This window comes from Zea mays, chromosome 10, assembly GCF_902167145.1.
Source record: "Zea mays cultivar B73 chromosome 10, Zm-B73-REFERENCE-NAM-5.0, whole genome shotgun sequence".
NCBI classification, from domain to species: Eukaryota; Viridiplantae; Streptophyta; class Magnoliopsida; order Poales; family Poaceae; genus Zea; species Zea mays.
In genome coordinates, this window is record NC_050105.1 from 118,757,787 (window position 1) to 118,785,061 (window position 27,275).

General features: G+C 48.4%; 1 protein-coding gene across 1 annotated transcript; it reads left to right on the plus strand.

The window, feature by feature from the left end:
- The first annotated feature begins 4,685 nt into the window (after positions 1-4,685).
- LOC100382033 (uncharacterized) lies at positions 4,686-6,298 on the plus strand. The gene is made up of 3 exons (NM_001174798.1): positions 4,686-5,240; positions 5,330-5,495; positions 5,593-6,298. The coding sequence occupies exons 1-3, from the start codon at positions 4,773-4,775 to the stop codon at positions 6,003-6,005; spliced, it is 1,047 nt and encodes a 348-aa protein (NP_001168269.1). The 5' UTR covers positions 4,686-4,772; the 3' UTR covers positions 6,006-6,298.
- The last annotated feature ends 20,977 nt before the right edge of the window (positions 6,299-27,275 follow it).

Below are 27,275 nucleotides of genomic sequence, written 5' to 3' on the forward strand. Positions count from 1 at the left end.
TCCAATTTAAAGATAGCTCCATACTTAAATAAATGTTTGAATTTATGAAGTCCTTGACAAAATTAAATGATTAGTTATTAGCCAACAGGTTTTAGTCAGAGAAATTATGAGATACCCTACTTAAACATTGGATAATCCTTGTAGAATTTTCCTCGGATTTTTACAATTATTTATCCTACTCCACATCCGTAAACAATCGGGTTCAGACGATACATATTTGTATAGATATTAAAAGGTCCTCTCCATATAATTGAAAATGGGATCAGACCACACCACTTTCACCTCTACCCCTAAGCATAGTAGTCATCTACAATTTTACTAAGAGTACTACCCCTTATCATAGTTGTATCATATCATGAAACTTGTCTAGATGTCATGATATCATATGGGAAGGTTGTGATAAAAAAGTTCACAAGGTTTTGTGAAAGTTTTCATGTTCAATGCTTCTATGCAGGAAACACTTCATAGGCCTGGTTGAGTACATCAGAGTGACAGGACTGGCCTATTTGTTCGACCACTATGCTGTCGCCCCTAATGTTGAAGACCGGGCTGACAAGGTATTCAACAACAAGGCAGAGCAGGTGAAACAAGAGTTGTGGGTAAGTCTTTCTCACACTATATTGCTCAATACATCACATTCACTACACATTCTTGAAATAAAGAATAGATACATCGTGTTTGTATGCAAGATTTCTTGAGATTTCAGGATGGATATGAGGGCAGGGCGGATGCGGTGGCTACTAGATGCTGTAAAAAACTTGTCATAGACATTGCACTATGAGGTGCGCATCAAGGCCAACATAAGTTTCCATACCATCGTCCTTGGAGCGAAGGTCACCAAAAAGACGCAAGAACCATGACGTTGACCCGAGACTAGTACTCGCAGGTAAGTACATAACATTCATTTTGATTCGTTTTGACATTAAGTAGTCAATTTCATCTTCCGATATGTCATATACTTGATATCCTATAGATGCTACCTTATTGTTGTGCCGCGTATCTCGAGTGCTGGGAACAAATGGTGCAAAAGTAGTGCTCCAGTGAGTGGGAGGAGGCACACAATGCTAGCCAGGATCAACGAATTTGTGATGCCAGATGTACCACACTATCAAGGCAGTCGCAACCTCAACAGATAACATGGGTACGCAGATCATTTATTTATTCTAATGCTCAATTATGCATGATTTCTAATCATCTTGCTATTTTTCTCGCAGTGGTCGCCACATGGTGGCTAGCCTTGCCCCATCTTCAAGGCACATGCTATATATAGCCCACAAGGGCAAGGTGACAACCGATGTCGTGTACAACCCGGAGGACAGGCTCGATGCATACAATAACGTGACTGCCCACAACCACCTTAGTGAGTACACATCAATGGCAAGGGAGGTCCATGGGCCGTAATACGGTTTGAGCATTGAGGACCATTATGGAGAAGTTGTCATGAGGGTCGAAGGAGGCAAGAAGCATGGGTGGTATTGGATTGGCGATGATGGAATCGACTTGTCCTCTACTTTCACTCTATCTTAGGTTCGAGCAATGAACAAGAGCGTGAACATGGCCATATGACCTCGACAGGACACTTCATAGCACCGAATATAGGCATTCTAGGTTCTTCCTTTTTTATTCATTGTTCATTCATTATTATACACCTTTTCTTTGCATTGTTGTAACATTGGGGTGAAATTTGTAGGACCAGATGAAAGAAGAGAGGAGGCAACGTGTTGAGTTGGAGGCAAGGTGAGGGTCGAGCGGGGGGAGGGGGGTTGGAGACTTGCTTGGCCAAGCGACAGAGGATGACACAGATTCTTCATTACATGCAAACTCTTTGCACCACAATGGGTGTAGCTCCGCCAGCTTCGCTGTTCGCTCCACCTCCACCACAATTTTTTTACTCATGTGAGTATGGAAGTTTTAGTCATGTATGATATATATATTTATCTTGTCTCACATATACAATCTCCTCTCCTCTGTAGAATTAATTGACGGTATCAAATTATCTTCATGTTTCACCAAATTAGTCTAATTGACAAACTTGGTGATGGTACTTGTGACTTTTGTGATGTTTGTGAACTTTGGTGAACTAATTTGTGATATATATATATATAGCAAAGTAACCAGAAACAACCTTTTTATTTTTTTTACATTCCATCTAAATAAATATAAGATATATATCACTAATGTTGGTGATATATATCTTCTATTTGTTCAGATGGAATGTAAAAAATTAAAAAGGTTGCTTCTGGTCACTTTGCTAAGTGTTGCACTCCACAAAGGCACTATGATAGGGCACCTGGAAACTTGCTTTGCCGAGTGCCAGAGCGAAGGCACTCGGCAAAGTCACCACTTTTGTCAAGTGCCACCGAAGCGACACTGGCAAAACTGCTAGCTTTGTCGAGTGCCACTAAAGCGACACTTTGCAAAACCTTTGACTTTGCCTAGTGCCGAAGCCAAGCCCTTGACAAATTCTCTGTCATTGTGACACCTGCCATCATAGCACCTTTTCTTTATCGAGTACTGATTCAACACTCAACAAAGAGGCATGTGCCGATGATTTTTTTACCAAGAGCTATTTGCCAAGTGCGACAGTCGGTAAAGCATTTGTTGGGTGCAAAAAGTCCTTTGTTGAGTGCCTAGGACACTCAGCAAAGAACACGTCTCTAGTAGTATGTTATACTTAAAGCCACCGCCACGGCCACCGTACTCGTCGGTATTGTCCATGAAGATGGTTGTGTACCAACACAAGCAGCAGGATTGATAGAAAAAATGGAAAGTTTCAAATTTGTTTTTATTCTAAAATTGATGTTGAAAGTGCCTGCAATCACAAACGAGCTCTCTCAAATGTTGCAAAGGAACAGTGTTGATATTGTTTTTGCCATGGAGTTATTTGATGTTGTTAAAGCCCAAATGGCTATGATGAGGACAAATAGTGGTTGGGAGTCATTCTTTGAAGATGTGAAGGAATTTTGTGCTTATTAGGGTATTCCTATGGTAGACATGGATGCAGAAGTACCTATTAGAGGTCCATCAAGGCGAGATGGATTCATAGTCACAAAGCTTCACTCTACCACACCGAGATTTTTTTGTTATTATTGATAAAATAAATACAAAGTTGTGCCATCGGTTTAGTGAAGTTTCTAGTGCGTTGTTGGTTGGTTTTGCTTGCCTTGATCCAAAGAAGTCATTTTCTATGTTTAATTTGGAGAAGCTTGTTAATCTTGGTGAGTTATATGATCAAGATTTCACAGTTGTTGATTGTGCAATGTTAAGAGAGCAACTTGGGACATATATTATCTATGTAAGAAGGCATTATGCTTTCTATTAAGATGGTTCAGACGGGAAAGCATGTTGTGTTTCCTTTAGTCCACAAGCTAATTGAGTTGGCCCTATTATTACATGTGTCAATGGCAAGTGTTGAGAGAATATTTTTAGCTTTGAATATAATTATGAGAGAATTGCGTAAAATGATTGAAAATTATTGGTTGAATGATTTAATGGTTTGCTACACTGAGAAATAGATCTTCAAATCTATTGATGATAAGATCGTTATTCGACGATTTCAACGTCTTAAAACTAAGGATGCAATTGTCTCGGTCAACAAGAATTTAACGGCGCGTTTGCTTTTGTATTCATATAGTTTACTTCTTTGTACTTGTATCATTTCATGATAAAAAACTTGAATTCTATGCAAAAGTAGTTTTTAGAGTCTTGGTTGATTTTACCATGCGGTTTCTTGGCTCCCATGATTTTATGTCCTACGTCCATCACTGATGTCCACGATTCGTCAGACATAAGTTGGCGAGGCCCACTCGACGGCATTAGAGCCGTCGGATGGCGTTATTGCCGAAGACCATTAGCAAACGTCAGAAATAACCAAATTTCAACAGTAGCAGTTGGAAATAGCCTTATTTCCGAATGTTTATAACCAACAGCCAGGTGCTGTCGGAAATGATCCCTAAGCTCTCGAAGGTAGCTTATTTCTGACGGTTATTAGCTTATTGCTGACGGCTTATGTTGTTGGATTTTATTTGGTTTACTGTTGTGATGGGGAAATAGGGCCAAGCAACAGTAACGTCGTCGAATGGCTAGAGGTTGAAGTAGACTTCTGCAGCTTTGTTGGATTTCCATCCAATCCAATGGACTGAAAGTGGGGGTGCCCCACACTACCCGAGAGCAACCCCGAGAGAATAAAAATGCTGCTTTTACAAAACGTGGGTTGATCATATCATATGTACACCGACGATGGATTTGTGTCGGCCGGTGCTCACGACAAACGGCAAACTCCATACAGCCTCTCTGCAAAATGAGCGTGCATGTTCTAGAGATTATTTTAGCACAAGGCTTTTAGGTGACAAAGCCAAGCTGAAGGAGGGCAGATGCGAGCATTATACAAAGCGCCGCGTCACTTTACCTAGTGTTATATATATGCGTTCTGTGAGCTCAACATGCATGCATAGTGTTTAGGTTGTACTTACCCCTGCGGAAAGCTAATTGGAGGAGGTGAGAGGTCAGAGCGAGCTGGAAAGAGCAGCCATGCATTACCCGCTCTCATAACTACTCAGTATGAAAATATAGTTTACCGGATCATGTGTATCATTCTGTTTCAAGCTTGTTGCGCGGCTTGGTCCTATATAATTATAAATACGTGCTCCATCCACACGTCGTTAAAACAGCTTCATCGTCGTCGAGCAAAGCAGCTAGCTAGCTACAGAGCCAGAGAGATACGGAACGTTAGTTGTTTTGAGCAGCTAGCTATCTAGTTAGCTAGGTAAGTAATGGCACGGCGACAACAGTGGAGCAGGGGCGGCCTCGCGGCCGTGGCGGTGCTCGCCGTGCTGTGCGTGCTCTGCTCGGGCCACCCGGTGCCGGGCGGGCATGGCAGCGGCGGCGGCGGGTTCGTCAACACGCTGCAGCCGCACTTCTACGACCACGCGTGCCCGCAGATGCAGGCCATCGTGGGCTCCGTCGTTGCGAAGGCGCACGCGGAGGACCCGCGCATGGCGGCGTCGCTGCTGCGGATGCACTTCCACGACTGCTTCGTGCAGGGGTGCGACGCCTCCGTGCTGCTGGACGCCGACGGCAGCGGCAGGTTCGTCACCGAGAAGCGCTCCAACCCCAACAAGGACTCGCTCCGCGGGTTCGAGGTCATCGACGAGATCAAGGCCGCGCTGGAGCACGCCTGCCCGCGCACCGTCTCCTGCGCCGACATCGTCGCCGTCGCCGCGAGGGACTCCGTCGTCCTGGTACGTACCAAGCAGCTAATGCAGAGCAATAATGGTTTATTTATGTATGTATGTATGGAACATAGCTAATTGCATGCGCTGCACCACAGACCGGCGGACCCGGCTGGGAGGTGCCACTGGGGAGGAGGGACTCGCTGACGGCCAGCCTGAGCGGCTCGAACAACCTCATCCCTGCTCCCAACGACTCTCTCCCCACCATCATCGGCAAGTTCGCCAACCAAGGCCTCGACATCGTCGACCTCGTCGCACTTTCAGGTACGTACGTATACACAGTAGACATGCACGTGCGTGCGTGCGTGCATGCGCGTTCCATCAGTTGCAGTTCCTTCAACGATCGAACAACTGAGTGCAGGAGGGCACACCATCGGCGACTCGCGCTGCGTGAGCTTCCGGCAGCGGCTGTACGGGCAGAACAACAACGGGCAGGTGGACCGGACGCTGAACCCGGCGTACGCGGCGGAGCTGCGGGGGCGGTGCCCGCGGTCGGGCGGCGACCAGAACCTGTTCGCGCTGGACCCGGCGAGCCAGTTCCGGTTCGACAACCAGTACTACCACAACATCCTGGCCATGGACGGGCTGCTCAGCTCCGACGAGATCCTGCTCACGCAGAGCCGCCAGACCATGGGCCTCGTCCACCGCTACGCCGCCGACCAGGGGCTCTTCTTCGACCACTTCGCCAAGTCCATGGTCAAGATGGGCAACATCTCGCCGCTCACCGGGAGCGCCGGCGAGATCAGGCACAACTGCAGGAGGGTCAACCACTAGTAATTCTAAGGAGGGATGCATATATACGGCAATCCGTGTGGTGCACATCCTTTGATGATTTTCATATGTGGATGCTTCGTATTTCATGCTTGGATTTAAGTGTGCAGTAGTATTTAAATGGCTGGAATTTCTGCATTATTTTGGTTGGATTTAAGTGCGCAGTAGTAAATGGTCGCAATTTCTGTTTTAATTTGGCTACGTTCTCGAGTGGATTTTTCACTATGTAATTCGCCATTCATGTACCAAGAAACGATTCAATAAAATTCATCTTTCGTGTCGTTGCCGAACTACTCAAACATTTCTCATCTCACCATCATTATTATCTTTGATGGGAAGCCGACGAGCAACAGCCATGGCGCAGGTGGAAGTGAATAACTGATGACTTCACTAAAGATTATCAACACAAGGTTGATACATGCTCTTATAGTTTGGGTTGCGATAAATCAGTGGCGTAGCTACGATTTAATGATGGATGGCCCAGCTTAATTTTTTAACAATTTAAATACATAACATCAGTATAATAATAAAAAATTACTAAATACAATATGGTCAAATAAAAAAGTCTTATAATCATCAAACATCCTAAAAACAAAAGGTATAAAAAATCATATAACATCTTAAATTTAAAAGTATCAAAATTACTAAATACAATATGGTTGTATGCACTATGCATGCACATATGACAGTATGAGAATTGATCGATTGGGTGTTCTTGATGAGATTTATGATATTGTGGTGAGCACCACCTACTTAAGTGACTTGACGCGGGCGACGAGGGTGCAACCTGTGTGGGTGTGGCTACATGCCCAGGCGCCTAGCTCCACATGATGTCGTGATGCTGTCACACCCGGTTTTAGAAGGCAAACCGAATGCGAACCATGTACGTGCCAGGATCAGTTATTCACGTACACAGCAGTTACATAACATGGACATCATCACACAGTGCTCAAAATAGTATTAAGAAGGGAAATAGTCGATTACATCATACGTCTGAGACGTCCATATAGTCCTTACAATAAATCAAAGTGCGGAAAAGAAACGTAGATAAACGCGGCCTTCACAGGCAGCCGACTGGGGGTTGCCGCTAACCCACACCTAGAACTCGTCGTAGTCTTGGAACTCCTGGAAGTCTCCTTCCACAGCTTCATCTTCGCCTGAGCAGTGGTTGCAATGCTGACAACCTGGGGATGGAGGGTTTGGTGTGTAGAGCAAGGGTGAGTACACATCAACATACTCAGCAAGTATCCTGTTTGGCTGTAGTGGACTAGCTTTATGTGGGGGATAAGTCAAGCAGTTGCTTTTAGTCGGTCAGATTATTATTTACTAATAGAAAGCCAAGTTTTAGCATTAACCCAAGTTATTAACCCGATGTACCCTTTCCAAACGGAAAGAATACCACTTACCAGCACCATAGTCATAACCAAAACCATCGATCTCATCGCCACCTGTACCAAAGTATCTCTGATCAAGTACCACTAATCACTGGAGCTCCCTTGGCCGCTCATAACCACGAGCACGGCTGATATATCAGTTTTCAAACACTCTGCAGAGGTTGTGCACTTTACCCATAAGCCGTGATTCCCTCTTGCCTCGGGCCGATCAAACCCTTAAACACTACCAAGGTGAATAGGCAGGGTTTCACTACGTAGCCTTTACAAAGATTCCCCGGGGCTGTAGTCGCCCGTTAGGTTTCCTAAATGTACCGCACTCCTCCCCAAGGGACAAATCAACCTTGGCAGAGCGAGCCGCATACACTGAGCCCCATTGACGGCACGACGGCGAAGCGAACTACACCCCGGATCCTCTAATTATTCAGCTAAGGGCACCCCATTCCACCCTCATGGTTGCACTGCTTTCCCGGGCGGTCATCCATAGAACAGGTCCTTACGGAGAGGCACTCGAGAAACCGCTCGAGCCCCCTTGATGACCACAAGTACAACATCATATTAAGAGAAGGGAAAACAGCGTATCATAGATAATCTTATCATGTTCATTGATTAGAGTTTGAGCAATAGCATAAAGCTAAACAATAATAATCCAACCCAAATAGGTAAACAAGGACATGGATATCAAAAGCTAGTCAATCCTTAGGCATAAATGTGTAAAGCGGTGGGTGAATTAAAGAATGAATAGGATAGAGATAGGTCAAAGGACACTTGCCTCCACCAACCGACTGCTGCTCAGGGGCTTCTCCTGCGAGTTCCTCGGGCTCTTCAACCGGATCGTTCTCTAAGAGGGTGCAAACATACATACATCCATCCATTGAAATTAGGAAACCAACAGTACACCATACAAGAGAACAAATAAAGCAATTATGCATAGAATACCACATACGATAATGGATTTACCTTGGTTAGAAAGAAACGAGGGAAGGTCTCGCAGGGGTTAAGGCTTATGCTCGAGGGGCACTACGGGTAAACGAATGACTAGACGTCACGCGCTCTAGTTCCAGTTGGTTCTAACAAACGGATTAGCTACATGCACTAATGTAAACGCGATCACTTTTAGTAGATTAACATTGAATAAGATAGATGATTGACTATACAAATTAACTAACGTAACCAATTTCCAAATTGAGACTCCTACCTTATTAATATAAACAACGTGATTATCGCATATAGGAGACGGGGGGGTAGACGATCGCGTCGCGGGCACGACGAGCTACGCCGGAACGCTGCGCGAACACGCGCACGCGCAAAGCCACAATTAACGTGCTGCAAACGAGTCGCGCACGCGTCGGGGCCGTGCGCTGGCCGAGCTCGAGGCCACGCGCCGAAGGCACGCTGGGCCGAGCTCGAGGCCACGCCGAGGGCCGACACGACGCGAGCAAGGCACTGCGGGGCGAACGGGCAAGCGCGCCGGGGAAAGCGAGCGCGGGCGAGCGAGGATACGGCCGGACGAGGCCGAGCGCGAGGACGGGCGGCCGAGCCAGGGCACGGGGGCGGTTGAACCGGGGGGGGGGGGCGGCCGAGCTCGCCGGGAGGCGAGCGGCCGAGCCGGGGGCGGGCGCGCGCGGGCGAGCGGGGCTCGCCGCGCCGCGGGAGGACGCCGGGCCACCACGGCTGGCCGGGGAGCCGGGCCGAGCGGGCGGGGCGGCGCGGGCGGCGCGGGCTCGCCGGACGAGGGCGCGACCGGGCGCGGCTCGCCGGAGCGGGCGCGAGCGCAGCCGGGCGCGGGCGGCGCGGGGTGGCCGGGGTCGGGCCGAGCTCGCCGGGACGGTCGAGCCGGGGGCCGAGCCGGGCGGCGCGGGTGAGGGGAGGGCGCCGGAGGGAGGAGAGGGAGGAAGGAGAGGGAGGAAGGAGAGGGAGGGGAGGAGGGGGGAGGGGGGAGCCTCACCGGCGGGCGGGGAGGGGCGGCGGCGGCTCGGGCGAGCAGGGGAGGGCGGCGGCGACGGTTAGGGCAGGGGTTAGGGTGAGGGAGGGAGAGAGAGAGAGATGACGGGCGGGGCCCGCGGGAGGATTTTTGGAAAAAAAGAAAAGGGGTGGGGGCGGCTGGGCCGGTTGGGCCCAAAGTGGGGGAGGGAGGGGGCGCGCGGCTGGGCCGGCGCGGGGCCCAGGCGGGAGGGGGGGGAAAGGGGGCGGCTGGGCCGCCAGCTGGGCCGGCCGAAGGGGGCGGGGGCGGCTGGGCCGAATAGGGGAGAAAGGGGGGAGAGAGGGAAGAAAAAGAAAGAGAAAAAAAGGCTTTTTTCCTTTTTTTTCTAATTTCTAATTTTCTCTAGACGAAAGCATTCACATTTTTAATCAAACAAAAAGTATGCATGGTTCGGCATGGTGCATCACACAAAATAAAGTGTTTTAAGGTTTTGCTTAACACGGGAATTCCAAGCCAAACCCCGCTAAAACTTTGGAAAAGGTCAAGGTTTAGCGAGAGAACGAGAAAAGAAAAGAGTAACGCCTGAATTTAGTGAGAGAAAAGAAGAAAAAATTCTACCCCCAAATTCAGGGCGTTACAAACCTATCCCCCTTAAAAGAATCTCGCCCTCGAGATTCAGGGTTGGCTAGCAAAGAGCTCAGGGTACTTGGCCATCAGATCATCTTCACGCTCCCAGGTTGCTTCTTCCTCAGAGTGATGATTCCATCTAACTTTGCACATTCTGATGGTCTTCCTTCGGGTGACTCGGTCTGCAACCTCAAGGATCTGCACTGGCTTCTCAACGTAGGTCAAGTCCTCCTGGACCTCAAGACCTTCCACTGGCAACTGCTCTTCTGGCACACACAAGCACTTCTTCAATTGAGACACATGAAAGACATCATGCACAGCGGACAAATTCTCTGGCAGACTGAGCTGATAGGCCACTTCTCCACGTCTTGCAAGAATCTGATACGGACCAATGTAGCGGGGTGCTAGCTTGCCTTTGACTCCGAACCTCTTGACTCCTCTGATCGGTGACACTTTCAGATAGACAAAGTCTCCGACTTCGAAACTCAGCTCTCTTCTTCTTGTGTCTGCATAGCTTCGCTGTCTTGATTGCGCTATCTTCAGATTCTCTCGGACCATCTTGATGTTCTCTTCGGCTTCAAGCAAAATGTCTGGCCCAAACACCTGCTTTTCTCCAGGCTGATCCCATTGCAACGGAGTTCTGCAACTCCTTCCATAGAGCGCCTGAAATGGTGACATCTTCAAACTGGCCTGGTAACTGTTGTTATAGGAAAACTCTGCATAAGACAATCTCTTGTCCCATCCGGACTGATCTTGCAACGCACAGGCTCTCAACATGTCTTCAAGAATTTGGTTGGTCCTTTCGGTCTGGCCATCTGTCTGCGGATGATAAGCTGAACTGAAATTCAGATGCGTGCCCAAGGCTTCATGCAACTGCTGCCAGAAATGAGAGGTGAACTGCGTTCCTCTGTCTGACACTATCTTCTTTGGCATACCATGAAGACAAACGATCCGAGACATATACAATTCGGCCAATACGGCACTGCTATAGTTGGTCTTGACAGGTATGAAGTGGGCTGACTTGGTCAAACAGTCCACTACTACCCAAATGGAATCGTAGCTGGCTCGAGTGCGAGGCAATCCGACTATGAAATCCATACCAATTTCATCCCATTTCCACTGAGGGATCTGCAACGGTTGCAACAATCCAGCAGGTCTTTGGTGCTCTGCCTTAATTCTTCGACAACTATCGCACATAGCCACATGCTCTACGATTTCCCTCTTCATTCCGTACCACCAGAATTTCTTCTTCAGATCCTGATACATCTTCTCACTGCCAGGGTGAATCGAATAGGCCGTCTCATGAGCTTCCTTGAGAATGAACTCCCGAATGGACTGGACATTGGGAACACACAAACGGTCTTTGAACCATATCACGCCTTCTGCATCTTCTCGAAAATCCTTGCCTCTGCCATCTAGAATCAGTCGCCGGATCTCACTGATCTTCTCATCATTCTTCTGTGCTTCTTTGATTTCGCGCTCCAAGGTAGGTTCCAACTCAACTGTGACTCCTCGCGAATTGTTCAGAAATCCGAGACTCAACCTGTCGAACTCCTTGGCCAACTCATAAGGCATCGGACGAGCGACCATCAGATTGACTTGACTCTTTCTGCTCAAAGCATCTGCCACTACGTTTGCTTTGCCTGGATGGTAATGAATCTCCAACTCATAATCTTTGATCAACTCTAACCATCTTCGCTGCCTCATATTCAACTCTGACTGAGTGAATATGTACTTCAGACTCTTGTGGTCTGTGTAAACATCACATTTCTGTCCATACAGATAGTGCCTCCATGACTTCAGTGCATGAACCACTGCTGCCAACTCTAGGTCATGGATTGGGTAGTTCTTCTCATGAACCTTCAGCTGTCGGGACGAGTAAGCCACAACTCTTCCCTCTTGCAGCAACACGCATCCCAAACCTGTGTAACAAGCATCGCAATACACCGAGAAGGGCTTGTGCACATCAGGCAAGACTAGGACAAGCGCTGTAGTCAACTTCTCTTTCAGCGCTTCAAAGGCCTCTTGACATTTCTGGGTCCACTTGAACTCAACCTTGTTGCCTAGCAACGCTGTCATTGGTTTCGCAATCTTCGAAAACCCTTCAATGAATCGCCGATAATATCCGGCCATTCCAATGAAACTCTTGATTCCTCGAGCATCTGTTGGCGCTTTCCAGTTCAAAATGTCTGCCACTTTCTTCGGATCCACAGCCAATCCTTCTTTGTTGATTATGTGACCCAAGAACAGGACCTCACTGATCCAGAACTCACACTTGCTCAACTTTGCATACAACTGGTGCTCTCGTAATCTCTGCAATACCATCTTCAGATGATCTGCGTGCTCTTCTTCGCTTTGAGAATAAACCAGAATGTCATCAATGAATACCACCACAAACTTATCAAGGTAATCCATGAATACACTGTTCATCAAGTTCATGAAGAATGCTGGCGCATTGGTCAAACCAAAAGACATCACTGTGAACTCATACAACCCATACTTGGTAATGAATGTCGTCTTCGGAATGTCCGAAGGTCGGATCCTGAGCTGATGATAACCTGACCTTAGATCAATCTTGGAGAACACACTGGCTCCTCTCAACTGGTCGAACAGATCTTCTATTCTGGGCAAGGGATACTTGTTCTTAACCGTGACCTCATTCAAAGCTCGGTAATCAATACACATCCTTTTGGTGCCATCTTTCTTCTCCACAAATAGGACAGGGGCGACCCAAGGCGAGGTGCTTGGCCGGATGTAACTTTTCTCTGACAGCTCATCAATCTGCTTCTTAAGCTCAACCAACTCTGGTCCAGATATTCTGTAAGCTCTCTTGAAGATAGGGGTGGTTCCGGGAAGAAGCTCTATGGCAAACTCAACTTTCCGCTCTGGTGGCATACCCGGTAAGTCCTTTGGAAACACATCTGGGAACTCGGACACAACCTTGATACTCTCGATCGGGACTGCTTCACTACTATCAACAGCTATCTGATAACAACTTCCTTTCTTTGGCTCAGGTGGGACTAACTCGGTCACCACTTCCTCTCCTAGTGGGGACACCAACTTGATGGTCCTTTTATCACAACTGATAACTGCCTGATACCTATCTAGCCAATTCATCCCTAGGATGACATCTATTCCCTGAGTACCCATTACTATAAGGTTGGCGGGAAACGCTATCCCCCTTATTTCCACACTTATATTCAAACAAATGCTATCGGCTCGAATTCTACCACCGGCTGAGTCAATTTGAATGGGGGTTGACATGGTAGTAATTGGAAGATTATGTGCTTCTACCCATGATGCAGTAATGAAAGAATGCGTTGCTCCAGTATCAAATAACACTTCTGCAATATGGGAGTCGACTGGGAACATACCTACTATCATGCCGGGGGTCTCCTGAACTGCTTCAGCCTCCAAGTGGTTCAGCCTTCCATGATTGTAACGCGGCTGAGAGCGATTACCTGCTCCAGGCTGAGGTACATTCTGCTTCGCTGGGGCATTGGGGCCTGACTGCTGCTGGGCTGCCTTCTTCGGACATTGCATCACCCAATGGCCTTGCTCTCCACAGTGGAAACATGCTCTGTTTCCAACCTGAGCTGGTGCTGCTTGACTGTTCTGCTGGTTTGCTGGGACAGGAAGACGAGGTGCTTGCTGATTCTGCCTCTGAAACTGACCTCCTGACTGATTGCTCTGACGGTTCTGGTACTGATGCTAAGGATACTGCCTTTGAAACTGCTGATGCTGCTGAGGTGGACGCTGGTTCCGACTGAACTGCTGAGGTTGATTGCCTGAGAAACGAGGACGATTGCTGCTTCCAGGCTGGGGTCCACTGATCTTGCGCTTACGATCCTCCATCTCCTTACGCTTTCTCTCTGTCATGATTGCTCTGTCAATCAGGTGCTGGAATGTCGGGAAGGTGTGATTCATCAGTTGGTACTGTAGAGGGTCAACCAAGCCTCTCAGGAAACGGTACTGTCGCTTGGCGTCGGTGTTGACATCTTCAGGAGCATAGCGAGACAATTGCAGAAACCTGTCCCGGTACTCACTGACAGACGATGACCCTTGCTTGAGGGCCAGGAACTCCTCCTTCTTCACTGTCATCAGACCTGCAGGAACATGGTACTGACGGAAGCTTCCTCTGAACTCTTCCCAGGTGATGGCGTCAGGGTGGGCATGGGTGGCGAGGTAAGACTCCCACCATGACTGGGCTGCTCCTCTCAACAAACGGGGACCATACAGGACTTTCTCCCTGTCATCACACTGAGCGGTATGCAACTCCCGCTCCACAGTGCGCAGCCAGTCTTCAGCATCCATGGGGTCAGAAGAATGAGCAAACGTTGGTGGATGACCTCTCATGAATTCAGCACGCTTGTCTCTGGGCATCTGAGGCATCTGAGGCTGAGGTGGGGCCTGCTGCTGCTGCTGAATGGCGGCCAAAGTCTGACCGATGGCTTGAACTGCCTGAGTCTGCATCAGAAACATCTGCTCGATGGACATCGGGGGCGGGGGCGGCAGATGCTGTTGCTGGGGCACCTCCTCCTGTTGAGCGGCTCGCTCCTGCTGAGCACGCCTTCCTCCTCTGCTCCTGTTCTCTGACATCTGCAGAATGCAACCACACATCAGAACTGATCTGGCAAATCTTGCAGCATAAGAAAAGAGTATAGAATTCTTCAACAGCGCTGAACAGATGAGCATCTTCACTGATCTCCAACACAGACCACACAACTTCTCAGATAAAGAGGAAAGTGGAATAAAAGGTTTCCCAACTATATAACTAACTCCATTAACATAATAGGTAAACCAAAATGCAGGGGATACCCACACTCTGGTGACAGTCATTACAAAGATCCAAACCAAACATAGTTCATCATGACAAACATAAATGCACAGGATATAGCAAACTACCCTGTCTAACTAAGACCAACTAAGACCGAGACTAACGCTAAGACTGTAGCTTCTACGTATATATTTCGTATTAATTACAAGATCCAACTCTAACGAGCTATGGTTCTAGATTTATCTTGGTCTTGCAGTCGGGATTGCCATAAGACTGGTGTCCACGCCGAGGTGAGCAGTACGGGTGCTGAGTCCCGACGGGAGCGGGGGAACCATCATCCAGGTGACGACGTTCCGCGCGCTCAGCCCGCAGCAGGGCGATCTCAGCACGAGCCCTACTCAGCTCGTCTAATGCATGGTCCAGCTCTGTGTTTAGCACGGCGGCTAGGTTGACTGTGCTGCTCAACCTAGGATTGCCCTCACCGACAGGTGAGACAATCACGCCTCCTGTGCTGCCAGATGGACGGCGGGGGTAATACTTCAGGTCAAGGCCGTCAGCTACCCCACCGAAAACTGAGCAGCAGTGCGAAAGCGCACGCCGTGCAGCATCTTGCATGGCTGCCTCAGCTGAGTCCCGCTCAGAGATAGAATAGTGCTCTGAGCAGGCCTCCGCACCCTGGAGACTGTTCTCCGGGCGGCGCACCAAGCAGGTTGCCTCCCAGCGGTCCGGGTAGACCTCGCGACTGTGCTGGTAGACCACACAGCGATACTCGATGGACCAAGTATGCCGGTTAAGTGCCCGACGTAGCAGGGTGTCGAGCGCATCGTGGAAGTGATACCCGCGAGCAGCGTCGCGAGTGATGGGTCGAGCAACCCATCCTTCCGGCTCATGGTTAGCAGAGAAGTCGATGTCGTGGCTCGAGCTGTCGTCGCCACCTCCATTGTCTGGGTCTCCTCCAGCAGCTACTCCAGAAGCTGGGGCACCCAGTGGTGGTGCAGGGGGCGCCTCCAGAGGAAGCACAGGGGAGCAGCTCCTCACGGACTCTATCTCCTGCTGGAGCGAGAAGGAAGAGCCCTGCTGCTCCTGTCATCGATGTTCCTGCTCCTCATGCAGGCGGTGGTGCAGTCTCTCCAAGTGGCTGGACTGTCCGGCCACGGGACGGCGAAGCGGACGCTCAGCAAGGCGGGAGGGTAAGAAGGGGATGACAGACTTTCGTGCAGTGTGTCTAAGTCGAGCCATCTACAAAAGGCATCGCAAGCAAAAGGGTAAGAACAGAATTAATATGACCAACAAATAATGAATCATAAGTAAATGAAGGATTAGAATAAAACATGATTTTCAGCAAGGTATAATATATAGTAGAACATAGGTTTGGCCGGTATAACCAACTTTTGAAGGGATATCAAAGTCAAGGCAGGGACAGAGGTCTATAGTCCTTAGAACGACCATTCTATTCTAGGTTAGCGGTCCTACAGTCAGCACGACTTTGATACAACTTATGTCACACCCGGTTTTAGAAGGCAAACCGAATGCGAACCATGTACGTGCCAGGATCAGTTATTCACGTACACAGCAGTTACATAACATGGACATCATCACACAGTGCTCAAAATAGTATTAAGAAGGGAAATAGTCGATTACATCATACGTCTGAGACGTCCATATAGTCCTTACAATAAATCAAAGTGCGGAAAAGAAACGTAGATAAACGCGGCCTTCACAGGCAGCCGACTGGGGGTTGCCGCTAACCCACACCTAGAACTCGTCGTAGTCTTGGAACTCCTGGAAGTCTCCTTCCACAGCTTCATCCTCGCCTGAGCAGTGGTTGCAATGCTGACAACCTGGGGATGGGGGGGGTTTGGTGTGTAGAGCAAGGGTGAGTACACATCAACATACTCAGCAAGTATCCTGTTTGGCTGTAGTGGACTAGCTTTATGTGGGGGATAAGTCAAGCAGTTGCTTTTAGTCGGTCATATTATTATTTACTAATAGAAAGCCAAGTTTTAGCATTAACCCAAGTTATTAACCCGTGTACCCTTTCCAAACGGAAAGAATACCACTTACCAGCACCATAGTCATAACCAAAACCATCGATCTCATCGCCACCTGTACCAAAGTATCTCTGATCAAGTACCACTAATCACTGGAGCTCCCTTGGCCGCTCATAACCACGAGCACGGCTCATATATCAGTTTTCAAACACTCTGCAGAGGTTGTGCACTTTACCCACAAGCCGTGATTCCCTCTTGCCTCGGGCCGATCAAACCCTTAAACACTACCAAGGTGAATGGGCAGGGTTTCACTACGTAGCCTTTACAAAGATTCCCCGGGGCTGTAGTCGCCCGTTAGGTTTCCTAAATGTACTGCACTCCTCCCCAAGGGACAAATCAACCTTGGCAGAGCGAGCCGCATACACCGAGCCCCATTGACGGCACGACGGCGAAGCGAACTACACCCCGGATCCTCTAATTATTCAGCTAAGGGCACCCCATTCCACCCTCATGGTTGCACTGCTTTCCCGGGCGGTCATCCATAGAATAGGTCCTTACGGAGAGGCACTCGAGAAACCGCTCGAGCCCCCTTGATGACCACAAGTACAACATCATATTAAGAGAAGGGAAAACAGCGTATCATAGATAATCTCATCATGTTCATTGATTAGAGTTTGAGCAATAGCATAAAGCTAAACAATAATAATCCAACCCAAATAGGTAAACAAGGACATGGATATCAAAAGCTAGTCAATCCTTAGGCATAAATGTGTAAAGCGGGGGGTGAATTAAAGAATGAATAGGACAGAGATAGGTCAAAGGACACTTGCCTCCACCAACCGACTGCTGCTCAGGGGCTTCTCCTGCGAGTTCCTCGGGCTCTTCAACCGGATCGTTCTCTAAGCGGGTGCAAACATACATACATCCATCCATTGAAATTAGGAAACCAACAGTACACCATACAAGAGAACAAATAAAGCAATTATGCATAGAATACCACATACGATAATGGATTTACCTTGGTTAGAAAGAAACGAGGGAAGGTCTCGCAGGGGTTAAGGCTTATGCTCGAGGGGCACTACGGGTAAACGAATGACTAGACGTCACGCGCTCTAGTTCCAGTTGGTTCTAACAAATAGATTAGCTACATGCACTAATGTAAACGCGATCACTTTTAGTAGATTAACATTGAATAAGATAGACGATTGACTATACAAATTAACTAACGTAACCAATTTCCAAATTGAGACTCCTACCTTATTAATATAAACAACGTGATTAGCGCATATAGGAGACGGGGGGGGGGGGGGGGTAGACGACCGCGTCGCGGGCACGACGAGCTACGCCGGAACGCTGCGCGAACACGCGCACGCGCAAAGCCACACTTAACGTGCTACGAACGAGTCGCGCACGCGTCGGGGCCGTGCGCTGGCCGAGCTCGAGGCCACGCGCCGAAGGCACGCTGGGCCGAGCTCGAGGCCACGCCGAGGGCCGACACGACGCGAGCAAGGCACGGCGGGGCGAACGGGCAAGCACGCCGGGGAAAGCGAGCGCGGGCGAGCGAGGATACGGCCGGACGAGGCCGAGCGCGAGGACGGGCGGCCGAGCCGGGGCACGGGGGCGGTTGAACCGGAGGGGGGGGGGGGCGGCCGAGCTCGCCGGGAGGCGGGCGGCCGAGCCGGGGGCGGGCGCGCGCGGGCGAGCGGGGCTCGCCGTGTCGCGGGAGGACGCCGGGCCACCACGGCCGGCCGGGGAGCCGGGCCGAGCGGGCGGGGCGGCGCGGGTCGCTGGGGCGGCCAGGGAGCCGGCCGAGCGGGCGGGCGGCGTGGGCGGCGCGGGCTCGCCGGACGAGGGCGCGGCCGGGCGCGAGCTCGCCGGGGCGGGCGCGAGCGCAGCCGGGCGCGGGCGGCGCGGGGTGGCCGGGGTCGGGCCGAGCTCGCCGGGACGGCCGAGCCGGGGGCCGAGCCGGGCGGCGCGGGTGAGGGGAGGGCGCCGGAGGGAGGAGAGGGAGGAAGGAGAGGGAGGGGAGGAGGGGGGAGGGGGGAGCCTCACCGGCGAGCGGGGAGGGGCGGCGGCGGCGGCTCGGGCGAGCAGGGGAGGGCGGCGGCGGCGGTTAGGGTAGGGGTTAGGGTGAGGGAGGGAGAGAGAGAGAGAGATGACGGGCGGGGCCCGCGGGAGGATTTTTGGAAAAAAAGAAAAGGGGTGGGGGGCTGCTGGGCCGGTTGGGCCCAAAGTGGGGGAGGGAGGGGGCGCGCGGCTGGGCCGGCGCGGGGCCCAGGCGGGAGGGGGGGGAAAGGGGGCGGCTGGGCCGCCAGCTGGGCCGGCCGAAGGGGGTGCGGCTGGGCCGAATAGGGGAGAAAGGGGGGGAGAGGGAAGAAAAAGAAAGAGAAAAAGAAAAAAAAAGAAAAGGCTTTTTCCTTTTTTTCTAATTTCTAATTTTCTCTAGACGAAAGCATTCACATTTTTAATCAAACAAAAAGTATGCATGGTTCGGCATGGTGCATCACACAAAATAAAGTGTTTTAAGGTTTTGCTTAACACGGGAATTCCAAGCCAAACCCCGCTAAAACTTTGGAAAAGGTCAAGGTTTAGCGAGAGAACGAGAAAAGAAAAGAGTAACGCCTGAATTTGGTGAGAGAAAAGAAGAAAAAATTCTACCCCCAAATTCAGGGCGTTACAGATGCGTTGGGCTACAGCAGCTCCACCAGATATCGTGATGTGTCGCGCCACAGATGCATCAAATAAATAAAACAAAATGCCATTTAGGAGTAATATTTTTATGCCTAATACCTATAATTTAATGGGCTAGGGTGGTCCGTGGACCACATGAACCACCTTCTAGCTCTGGCCCTGTGATAAGTCATTGTCAAAAAGTGTTGTGTTTTGGGTTGAGTCACGTGGACTAATAGGTGTATGATTATGTTTGTGCAATATGGCTCTTGGTCTATGATGCATAGGTGTGGAGTCCAAAGACAATGATCGACAGTGAAGGTTATGTAGGTTTGTGTCGATGGACCATGAGTGGTGAAGAACGAACGCTAGGTCAAGACCTAGAGACCGGGGAAGTCAGATGACTAGCTGTGGTGACTGACACCTGGGACACCGACGGACACGAGGATATGGCGGAGCGGATCGTGTGCCAAGGCGGTTGAGGACCAGCAAGACACGTGTATTGGACGTGGGTACGTGTATGGAGTATGCTATCTGTGCGGGTTTAGTGGTTGAGCCTCAAAATCACTCTACAACAGTTCACTTGTTTTGTCGAGTTTGGGCCTCAAAACCCAGTGACACAGTTCTAGAGGGAATCAGAGACAACAAGTGGTGTCATCATGGAGGGTATGTCAAGACGAAGTAACATCATAAAGAATGTATGGTCGTCAGATCAACACATCAAGGGTTGGTCCATTTTGCTCCCAACTAAGTGGATAGACTCTGTATCTAGTGGTAGTTTAGCAAATAAGAATGACCCTATATAAGGGTTTGTTCATTTTAATCTCAATCCATATGGAGTGCAGGGATTGAGTGGATTTAAATCTCTATTTAATCAAAATTCTTCCTAGTTTCTTCCAATCCCATATAATTCACATGGAATGGGAATAACCGAACAAGACCTAGGAGGGAAGGGCTAAACCATTCAAGTATCTCTCTAGCTTGTAACCTTTATTTACCACTTTTATTTTGTTAGGAGATCCTTCGATGATTTGAAAATATGACAACTAAGTTCATTTGATTTTTAGGAAGTTTGGTCGTACCCACATTGTGACTTCCAGGCTTTTAACTCATGTCAAAATATAATGGGTTTCGTTCTTGAGTTGTTTTCGTCTCCTCCCCACTATTCTTGAGCGAGTTTTGAGTTGTCTTTTGGCTTAGAAACTTTGGGAAGTGTTTTAGGGTTGATATTTGGTTTAGAAATTTTCCTATAACAATTGCAGCCTCTAGTAAGAACTGATCCAACTCATAGACAAGTTTTCTAACAAAATTGTACTTTTAATAAAATCCTAAATCGAGTTTGACTTTTCTGATTTGGCTTTAAAGTTTTTACCTTTCTATGCTCAAACTTCTAGATACTCTTCTCTTCTCTATCTTCTCTCTGTTCACAAAGTTCAGAGGCAATCAAAGCAATTTTACTCTAGCGACACTTTAGCACTTCCAAGCGGCACTACCAACCATTTTAGTGGCGCTACTACTCTACTGTGAGTACTTCTTGTTTGGTTTTTCCTCTAACTTCCCAGTGTCCAAATCAAGTTCTTTGTGATTCAATGGATCCATAGTCTTCCTAGGAACTTGTTTAGAACATCCAATCGACAATTGATTGAGGTGTTACTGTTTTGGAGTTTTTTTGGTGTCTTTTGGGTTTAGGATAAACTTTTGGAATCAAGCCAAGAGTGCTTCAGCATAATAATTTTGACTGGATCTTATTAAACCATTGTCTAGTGTCCCATTCATTCCTTTAATTGGTACCAAAGTGGGTTAAGAATCATTCCACCTTAGCGGTTCTTGATCTAAGAAGGCAATAATGGAACACAATGTTGGAAAACCACCATTCTTTAATTTGACAAAAATACACATACTAGAATATTCGCATGTCGCCATATCTTTAGAGCATTGGCTCGTTGAAGCGTCCCGATCCTTTGGGACTCAAATGTGATATAATTACTAGTCCCAGGAGGCTAGTAACCACATTCCTTACTTCAAATAGTACAGAGTTTAAATAATTGTTATTACAATACCAGGGTACAAGCTCGAGAGAGCTAGAAATACAAAGCGCAGTAGAAGATAAACTAGCCCAAGCCACAGGCAGAACTGAGTGCAGACACAGCCCCCCTCAATCAAGCATAGCAGAAAAGAAGTCTTCAGCTGCTGAAAAACATAAATAAATCTGGGTGAATACACTAGGTATTCCGCAAGCCCATCCCGCTCCCGTAAAAGAGAAAGGGACCTATATCATACATGCTTTATATGGTGGAGTTGAAGTCACTCTTCTTTTTCTCAGAGAAGGGCAGTACTTTCAGGGTTTTTCCCAAAGAAATAGAAATAACACATTACTCAACCACCATTGAGCTTCCCGCTCCCGTGGCATTGTTTTCTTTTCCAAAAACACACTCACACACACATTTCCCTGTTCACGGAGGTTGTAAAACACTAATTGTCATACCACACCAGACTCGTCCATACCAGTAGACACAGACTATTCGAATAGGTTTGAACTCTGCGCAGAGGGGTACACTTTACCCACTAGTCCGGCTCTGCAATCTCATGGCCAATGAGATCCGAATCCGAATCTCTTTCTTTCCTCGCACGTCCTAACCTTAACGGTTATCCCGGAAGGAGTCAGGCCACCGCCATGTCCAAACCGAACAAAACATTCCCCCTCCTTATCCTCCCAGTGCTCTCCAGCCTTCATAACCCTGGGGTTGGACCGTACGAGTTCAGATTGAGTGATGCCCATACAGTCTCGAGTGGTTGTACTTATCATGAGTACAGGTAGTGAAGGATGACAAACCGGTCCTTATATGAGGGGACAATCCTTCTTCTCACACCTAAACCAGTTGAGCCATCACCGTAGGCCCTCCCCTAAACCAGGGAGTCCCTGATCATCCCACTCACAAGGTGATGAGGGTGAATACCCTTCATCACACACTTTTTGAAAACATCGCTTAGTCAAAACCACTGCCCTCTTTCCCATCCCACATTTTGTACTCAAAAGATGTTTGTTAATGCGGGCTATCTCTCCGCTCACAATGCAAATGTTCCAACCCTTAATCCCGGCTTAGGTAGTGGTAGAAAGAATAGGTAAATTATGCATCAAGGGAAGGATGGACTTGCCTTCGTCGAAGCTTTCCTGGCACAAAAGATTTATCTCGGAGGGGTCGGGTTCCTGCCCTTCTTCCGAAGTGATAAATTCCGGAGGATCAGATCCCTCTTCCACTAACAAACACAGATAAGGAACAATACATCAATCATGGTGACTTGGTGGGGTGTGCCAATTATTATACATTATTATTTTTGTGCCCTATAATTTATTTAAACTATTTTTGGTGCATAAAATATCATCATATAAATATATATATGAAAACGGGAAAAAGAAATGGGAAAAGGAAAAAGAAAAGGAATTCTCAGCTAGCTGCGCCGGGGGGGGGGATTTCGGCCCAGCCAAGCGCGGGCGCGCGCACGGGGTAGGCGGCCCAGCCGGCCCACGAGGAGCGGGGACGGCACGGCGGACGCCGTGGGCGCGGGCCCACGCGCCAGAGAGAGGAAAGGGGAGACGACGTCAGATGGGAGGGTGGTCCGCGGCGGGGGAGAACCGGTCGTCGGTGATTCCGATGGCGGTTCCTCGCCTGTGGTCCGGTTCTGAGTGGACGGAATGGTGGCAAAGCACGAGCGGGGGTAGGGGGTCACGGAGGTGGAGTCAATTTGGCCGGTGGATGCCTGGGGTGGCCGGTCCACGGCGGGTGGCGGGCTCCGCGGTGGTGAGACCGCCGGTGAGGCCAATGGGTCGGAAAAGGCGAGGGGAAAACGGTGTGTCATGCTCGGGGTGAAGTGGCGGAGCTCAAGGGCTAAATTAATTTAACTAGAACTCAACGTAGAGGGAAAGGGGGAAGCTCACTAGAGATGGAGATGGCGGCGGCGCTGGCTCAATTGAGCTCGGGGGAAGGGGGAAGAGATGCCCGAGGCCGGGGTGAGGAATTGGGGAGCTTGGGGCGGCCCTTTTATAGGCGCCCGAGGCGGGGAAGGGGGCGAGAGGTGGCGTGCCCCGCCGAGCTCGCCACGGCGGAGATGGTGGAGCACAGTGGTGACGACGAGATGGCTCGGGCAGATGGGGCGACGGGATGGCTCGGGCAGACGCAAGGCGCCAAACCGAGCTGGTGAACGCGATAATGGCGAGGCGACGGGGCGGGTAGTGGCCGGCGGCGATCGCGTCGCTAGCCCCAGTCACGGACGCGAGGAAGGCACTGACGGGCGGGGGCCGCTTGCCAGAGAGAGATCGTGAGAGAGCGAGGGGGTGCGGGCTGACGGGTGGGGCCGACCGATCAGCGGGGGAGCGGCGCAGCGCGCGGGAGGGAGCTGGGCCGCGTGGGCCGGGGGAAGGGGGGAGGCGCGCGGGAGGGAGCTTGGCCGGAAATGGCCCAACCGGGGGGGAGAAGGTTTTTTCCTTTTTCTTTTCTATTTTCTATTTCTTATTTCTAATTCTATTTCTATTTCTTTTATCCCCTTTTCTTTTGAACAAATAATTAGCTAAATAATCTTAGGTGCTAAAAAATAATCATCTATGTGAGGTGCTTCTAACAATCAAAGTGTATGCATATGATGCGATGTCCTATGAGGGAGAATTTAGGGAGAGATAAGGGGGGTTAGGAGATTAGGGTTCCAAACCTTTGGTTAAATTTTTGGGATGTTACACTCGTGGGTCCAAAGAGTTGTCTCCTCCAAGAGATGCTCAGCGGTGAAGCACTCAGAACATTTGCTGTCGTGGCGAACTTGGGCCTCACAATATTATACAGAGAGTGATATTGGTCTTTTAGCGGAGTCCCACTTAACCAATTGTCTTCCTAAAAAGGTACTTGAGATCCATCATTTACAAGGAAGGCTTCAAAATGTAAAAAGTCATGCTTCACCCTCATTAAGCATGACCAAAATTGAAGTCCCCAAATTTCCACTCTACCTGAGCCAAAGGCTTTGATCCCAAATATTTGTTTTGAAGTATTTGCTGCCACATCCCATCGGAGGTGAGCAATTTATATAGCCACTTGCTAAGTAATGCAATATTCATAGTGTTCAAATCAAGAATGTCAAGGCCCCCTTGGTCCTTAGGTTCACACACAATACTCCATTTAGCAAGTTTATATTTATTTTTATCTTCGTCCCCTTGCCAAAAGAATCTCGAACAAAAATAATCCAACTTCTTAAGGACTCATTTGGGTATGGAGAAGAATGACATCATGTACATCGGAAGGCTGCTAAGCACTGAATTAATCAAAGTCAGACGTCCTCCGATTGAGAGGTGCTTCCCCTTCCAACTGCTAAGTCTCTTCTCAAAATGCTCCTCGACCATAACCCAATCACAATTTCTTAATCTTCTAAAGTGAATTGGGATACCAAGGTAGTTTAGCGGGAAGTTCCCAGCTTTGCACCCAAAGAGCTCCATATATAGGTCTAGGTTGTCTTGAGCTATCCCGAAGCAGAACAACTCACTCTTGTGGAAATTAATCTTTATACCTGACACTTGCTTGAAAGCAAAAAGAAAAATCTTCATATTACGAGCTTTGTCCAGATCATGATCCAAGAAAAGTATAGTGTCATCTACATACTGAAGGATCGAGAGACCCTCATCAACTAGTCGGGGAACCACTCCTTCAAATCGCCCATCCAATTTCGTTCTGCTAAAGAATACTTTTAACATATCAACCATGATTTTAAACAAAAGAGGTGACAATGGATCTCCTTGTAAAAGGCCTTTTCGTTTGAAAATAATGCCCAATGTCATCATTGACATTCACAGCTACACTCCCTCCTGATATAGAAGTCTTAATCCAAGATATCCATTTAGATGAAAAACCTTTCATCCGGAGCGACTGGAATAGAAATGGCCATCTCACTTTGTCATAGGCTTTTTCAAAATCAAACTTAAGAATTACCCCCATTCTGTTTTTTTCAATGAAGCTCATGTAATGTTTCGTGTAAAATCACCACCCCTTCAAGAATGTTTTGACCCTTTAGAAAAGGAGTTTGAGTCGGGCTGACTACCTTGTCTGCTACTGAGCTCAACCTATTTGTGGCCACCTTAATAAAAATATTATAACTCAAGTTAAGTAGACAGATCGGCCTATATTGTTGAATGACATTTGCTTCCTGAATCTTGGGATTAGGGTAATAACCCCGGAGTTAAGACTGAAAAGTGCAAGATCTCCTTTAGAGACATCCCAAAAATCTGCATTAGGCCCCCCTTGACGGTTTCCCAGAAATGCTGATAGAATTCAGCTAGAAAGCCATCTGAACCTGGTGCTTTGTTTAGTTTCATTGAGGAAATAGCCTCCTTGATATCACTTTCAGTAAACTCGGACGTAAGAAAATTATTCTCCTACCTAGAAACTTGAGGTATATCTAGGTTTCGGGATTCATCTAAAGTGAAGGAATTATCTTCCGGTTCACTAAATAAACCCTTGTAAAACTCAGTGATGAAACTTTTGAGATAGGTAGCATCAAGATCTGCCTGGCAATTATCCAGATTATTCTTACTCATCTGGAGAAGGCGCAAGAAAATAGACAGCTCTCCAATGATGAATTGGAGTTCAGGAGAAGACTGAAAATCAAAATTCTTGGTATTGTTTCCATTCAAAAAGCAATTGCGAGACAACACTCCAGACAGATATGGATGCGTATGGGAGACGCTAACACTAAATTCTTTCACTTGGTAGCCAACAATAGGAGAAAGAAGAACTATATCAGATCTCTCCATCGGAATGGTAATTTATTGTCTAGCCAGCAAGACAAACTGCAAGAGGCTCACCAACATTTCAAGGAGATTCTTGGAGAGGCAGGAATGAGACATAAGGTAGTTCAGTGGGCCGCTCTAGATTATTCCCCCTTTTCGTTAGGTGAGCTCGACATCGTGATACAAGAGTCGGAGATCAAGAATGTGGTCGTGAGTTTACATTCAGAAAAAGCTCCTGGCCCGGATGGTTTCATTGGCCTGTTCTATAAATGTTACTGGACCTTGGTTAAAGAGGACCTCACTGCTGCAATTAACGATTTCTACAATTTTAGATGTAAAAACCTCCACCTGGTTAATGAAGCAAACGTTGTTCTACTCCCGAAAAAAGAGGTCTTGGATAGCATCGATAAGTTTAGACCTATCAGTCTAATAAACAGCTTTATGAAGATTGTCACCAAAATTTTGGCAAACAGACTGGCACCGCGTATGAACGAAATTGTATCTGTTGCCCAAAATGCCTTCATCCAAAAGCGGTCAATTCATGATAACTTCCTATACGTTCAAAGGGTGATTATGAAGATGCACAAGAGGGGTCAGCCTGCGCTCTTCATCAAGCTTGACATCTCCAGAGCTTTCGACTCCATAAATTGGGCTTATCTCCTTGATGTGTTAAAGGCCCTCGGTTTCTCCCAAAGGTGGCGTGATTGGATCGCTTTAATTCTGGGCTCATCTTCTTCCAAAATAATTATAAATGGAGAGCAGACAAACAGAATTAACCACAAGCGTGGTGTACGACAAGGGGACCCCCTTTCTCCATTTCTTTTCATTTTAGCAATGGACCCTCTCCAGCGAATGATCGATAAGGCGGCTCAGGCTAGGCTACTGGGAAGCGTCCTGCCTAAAGGGGCAAAGCTTCGTTGTTCCCTGTATGCAGATGATGTCGCGGTGTTCGTGAGAGCAGACAAGACGGACCTCAAAGTTCTTAAAACGATTCTGGAAGTCTTTGAAGGTTGTTTAGGGCTAAAGATAAATTTTGATAAAACTGAAATCTTTCCAATTCGTTATCCTGAGTCGTTTTGGTCAAATCTTGTCGAAGTGTTCCTGGGTAAATATGCTAACTTGCCTGGAAA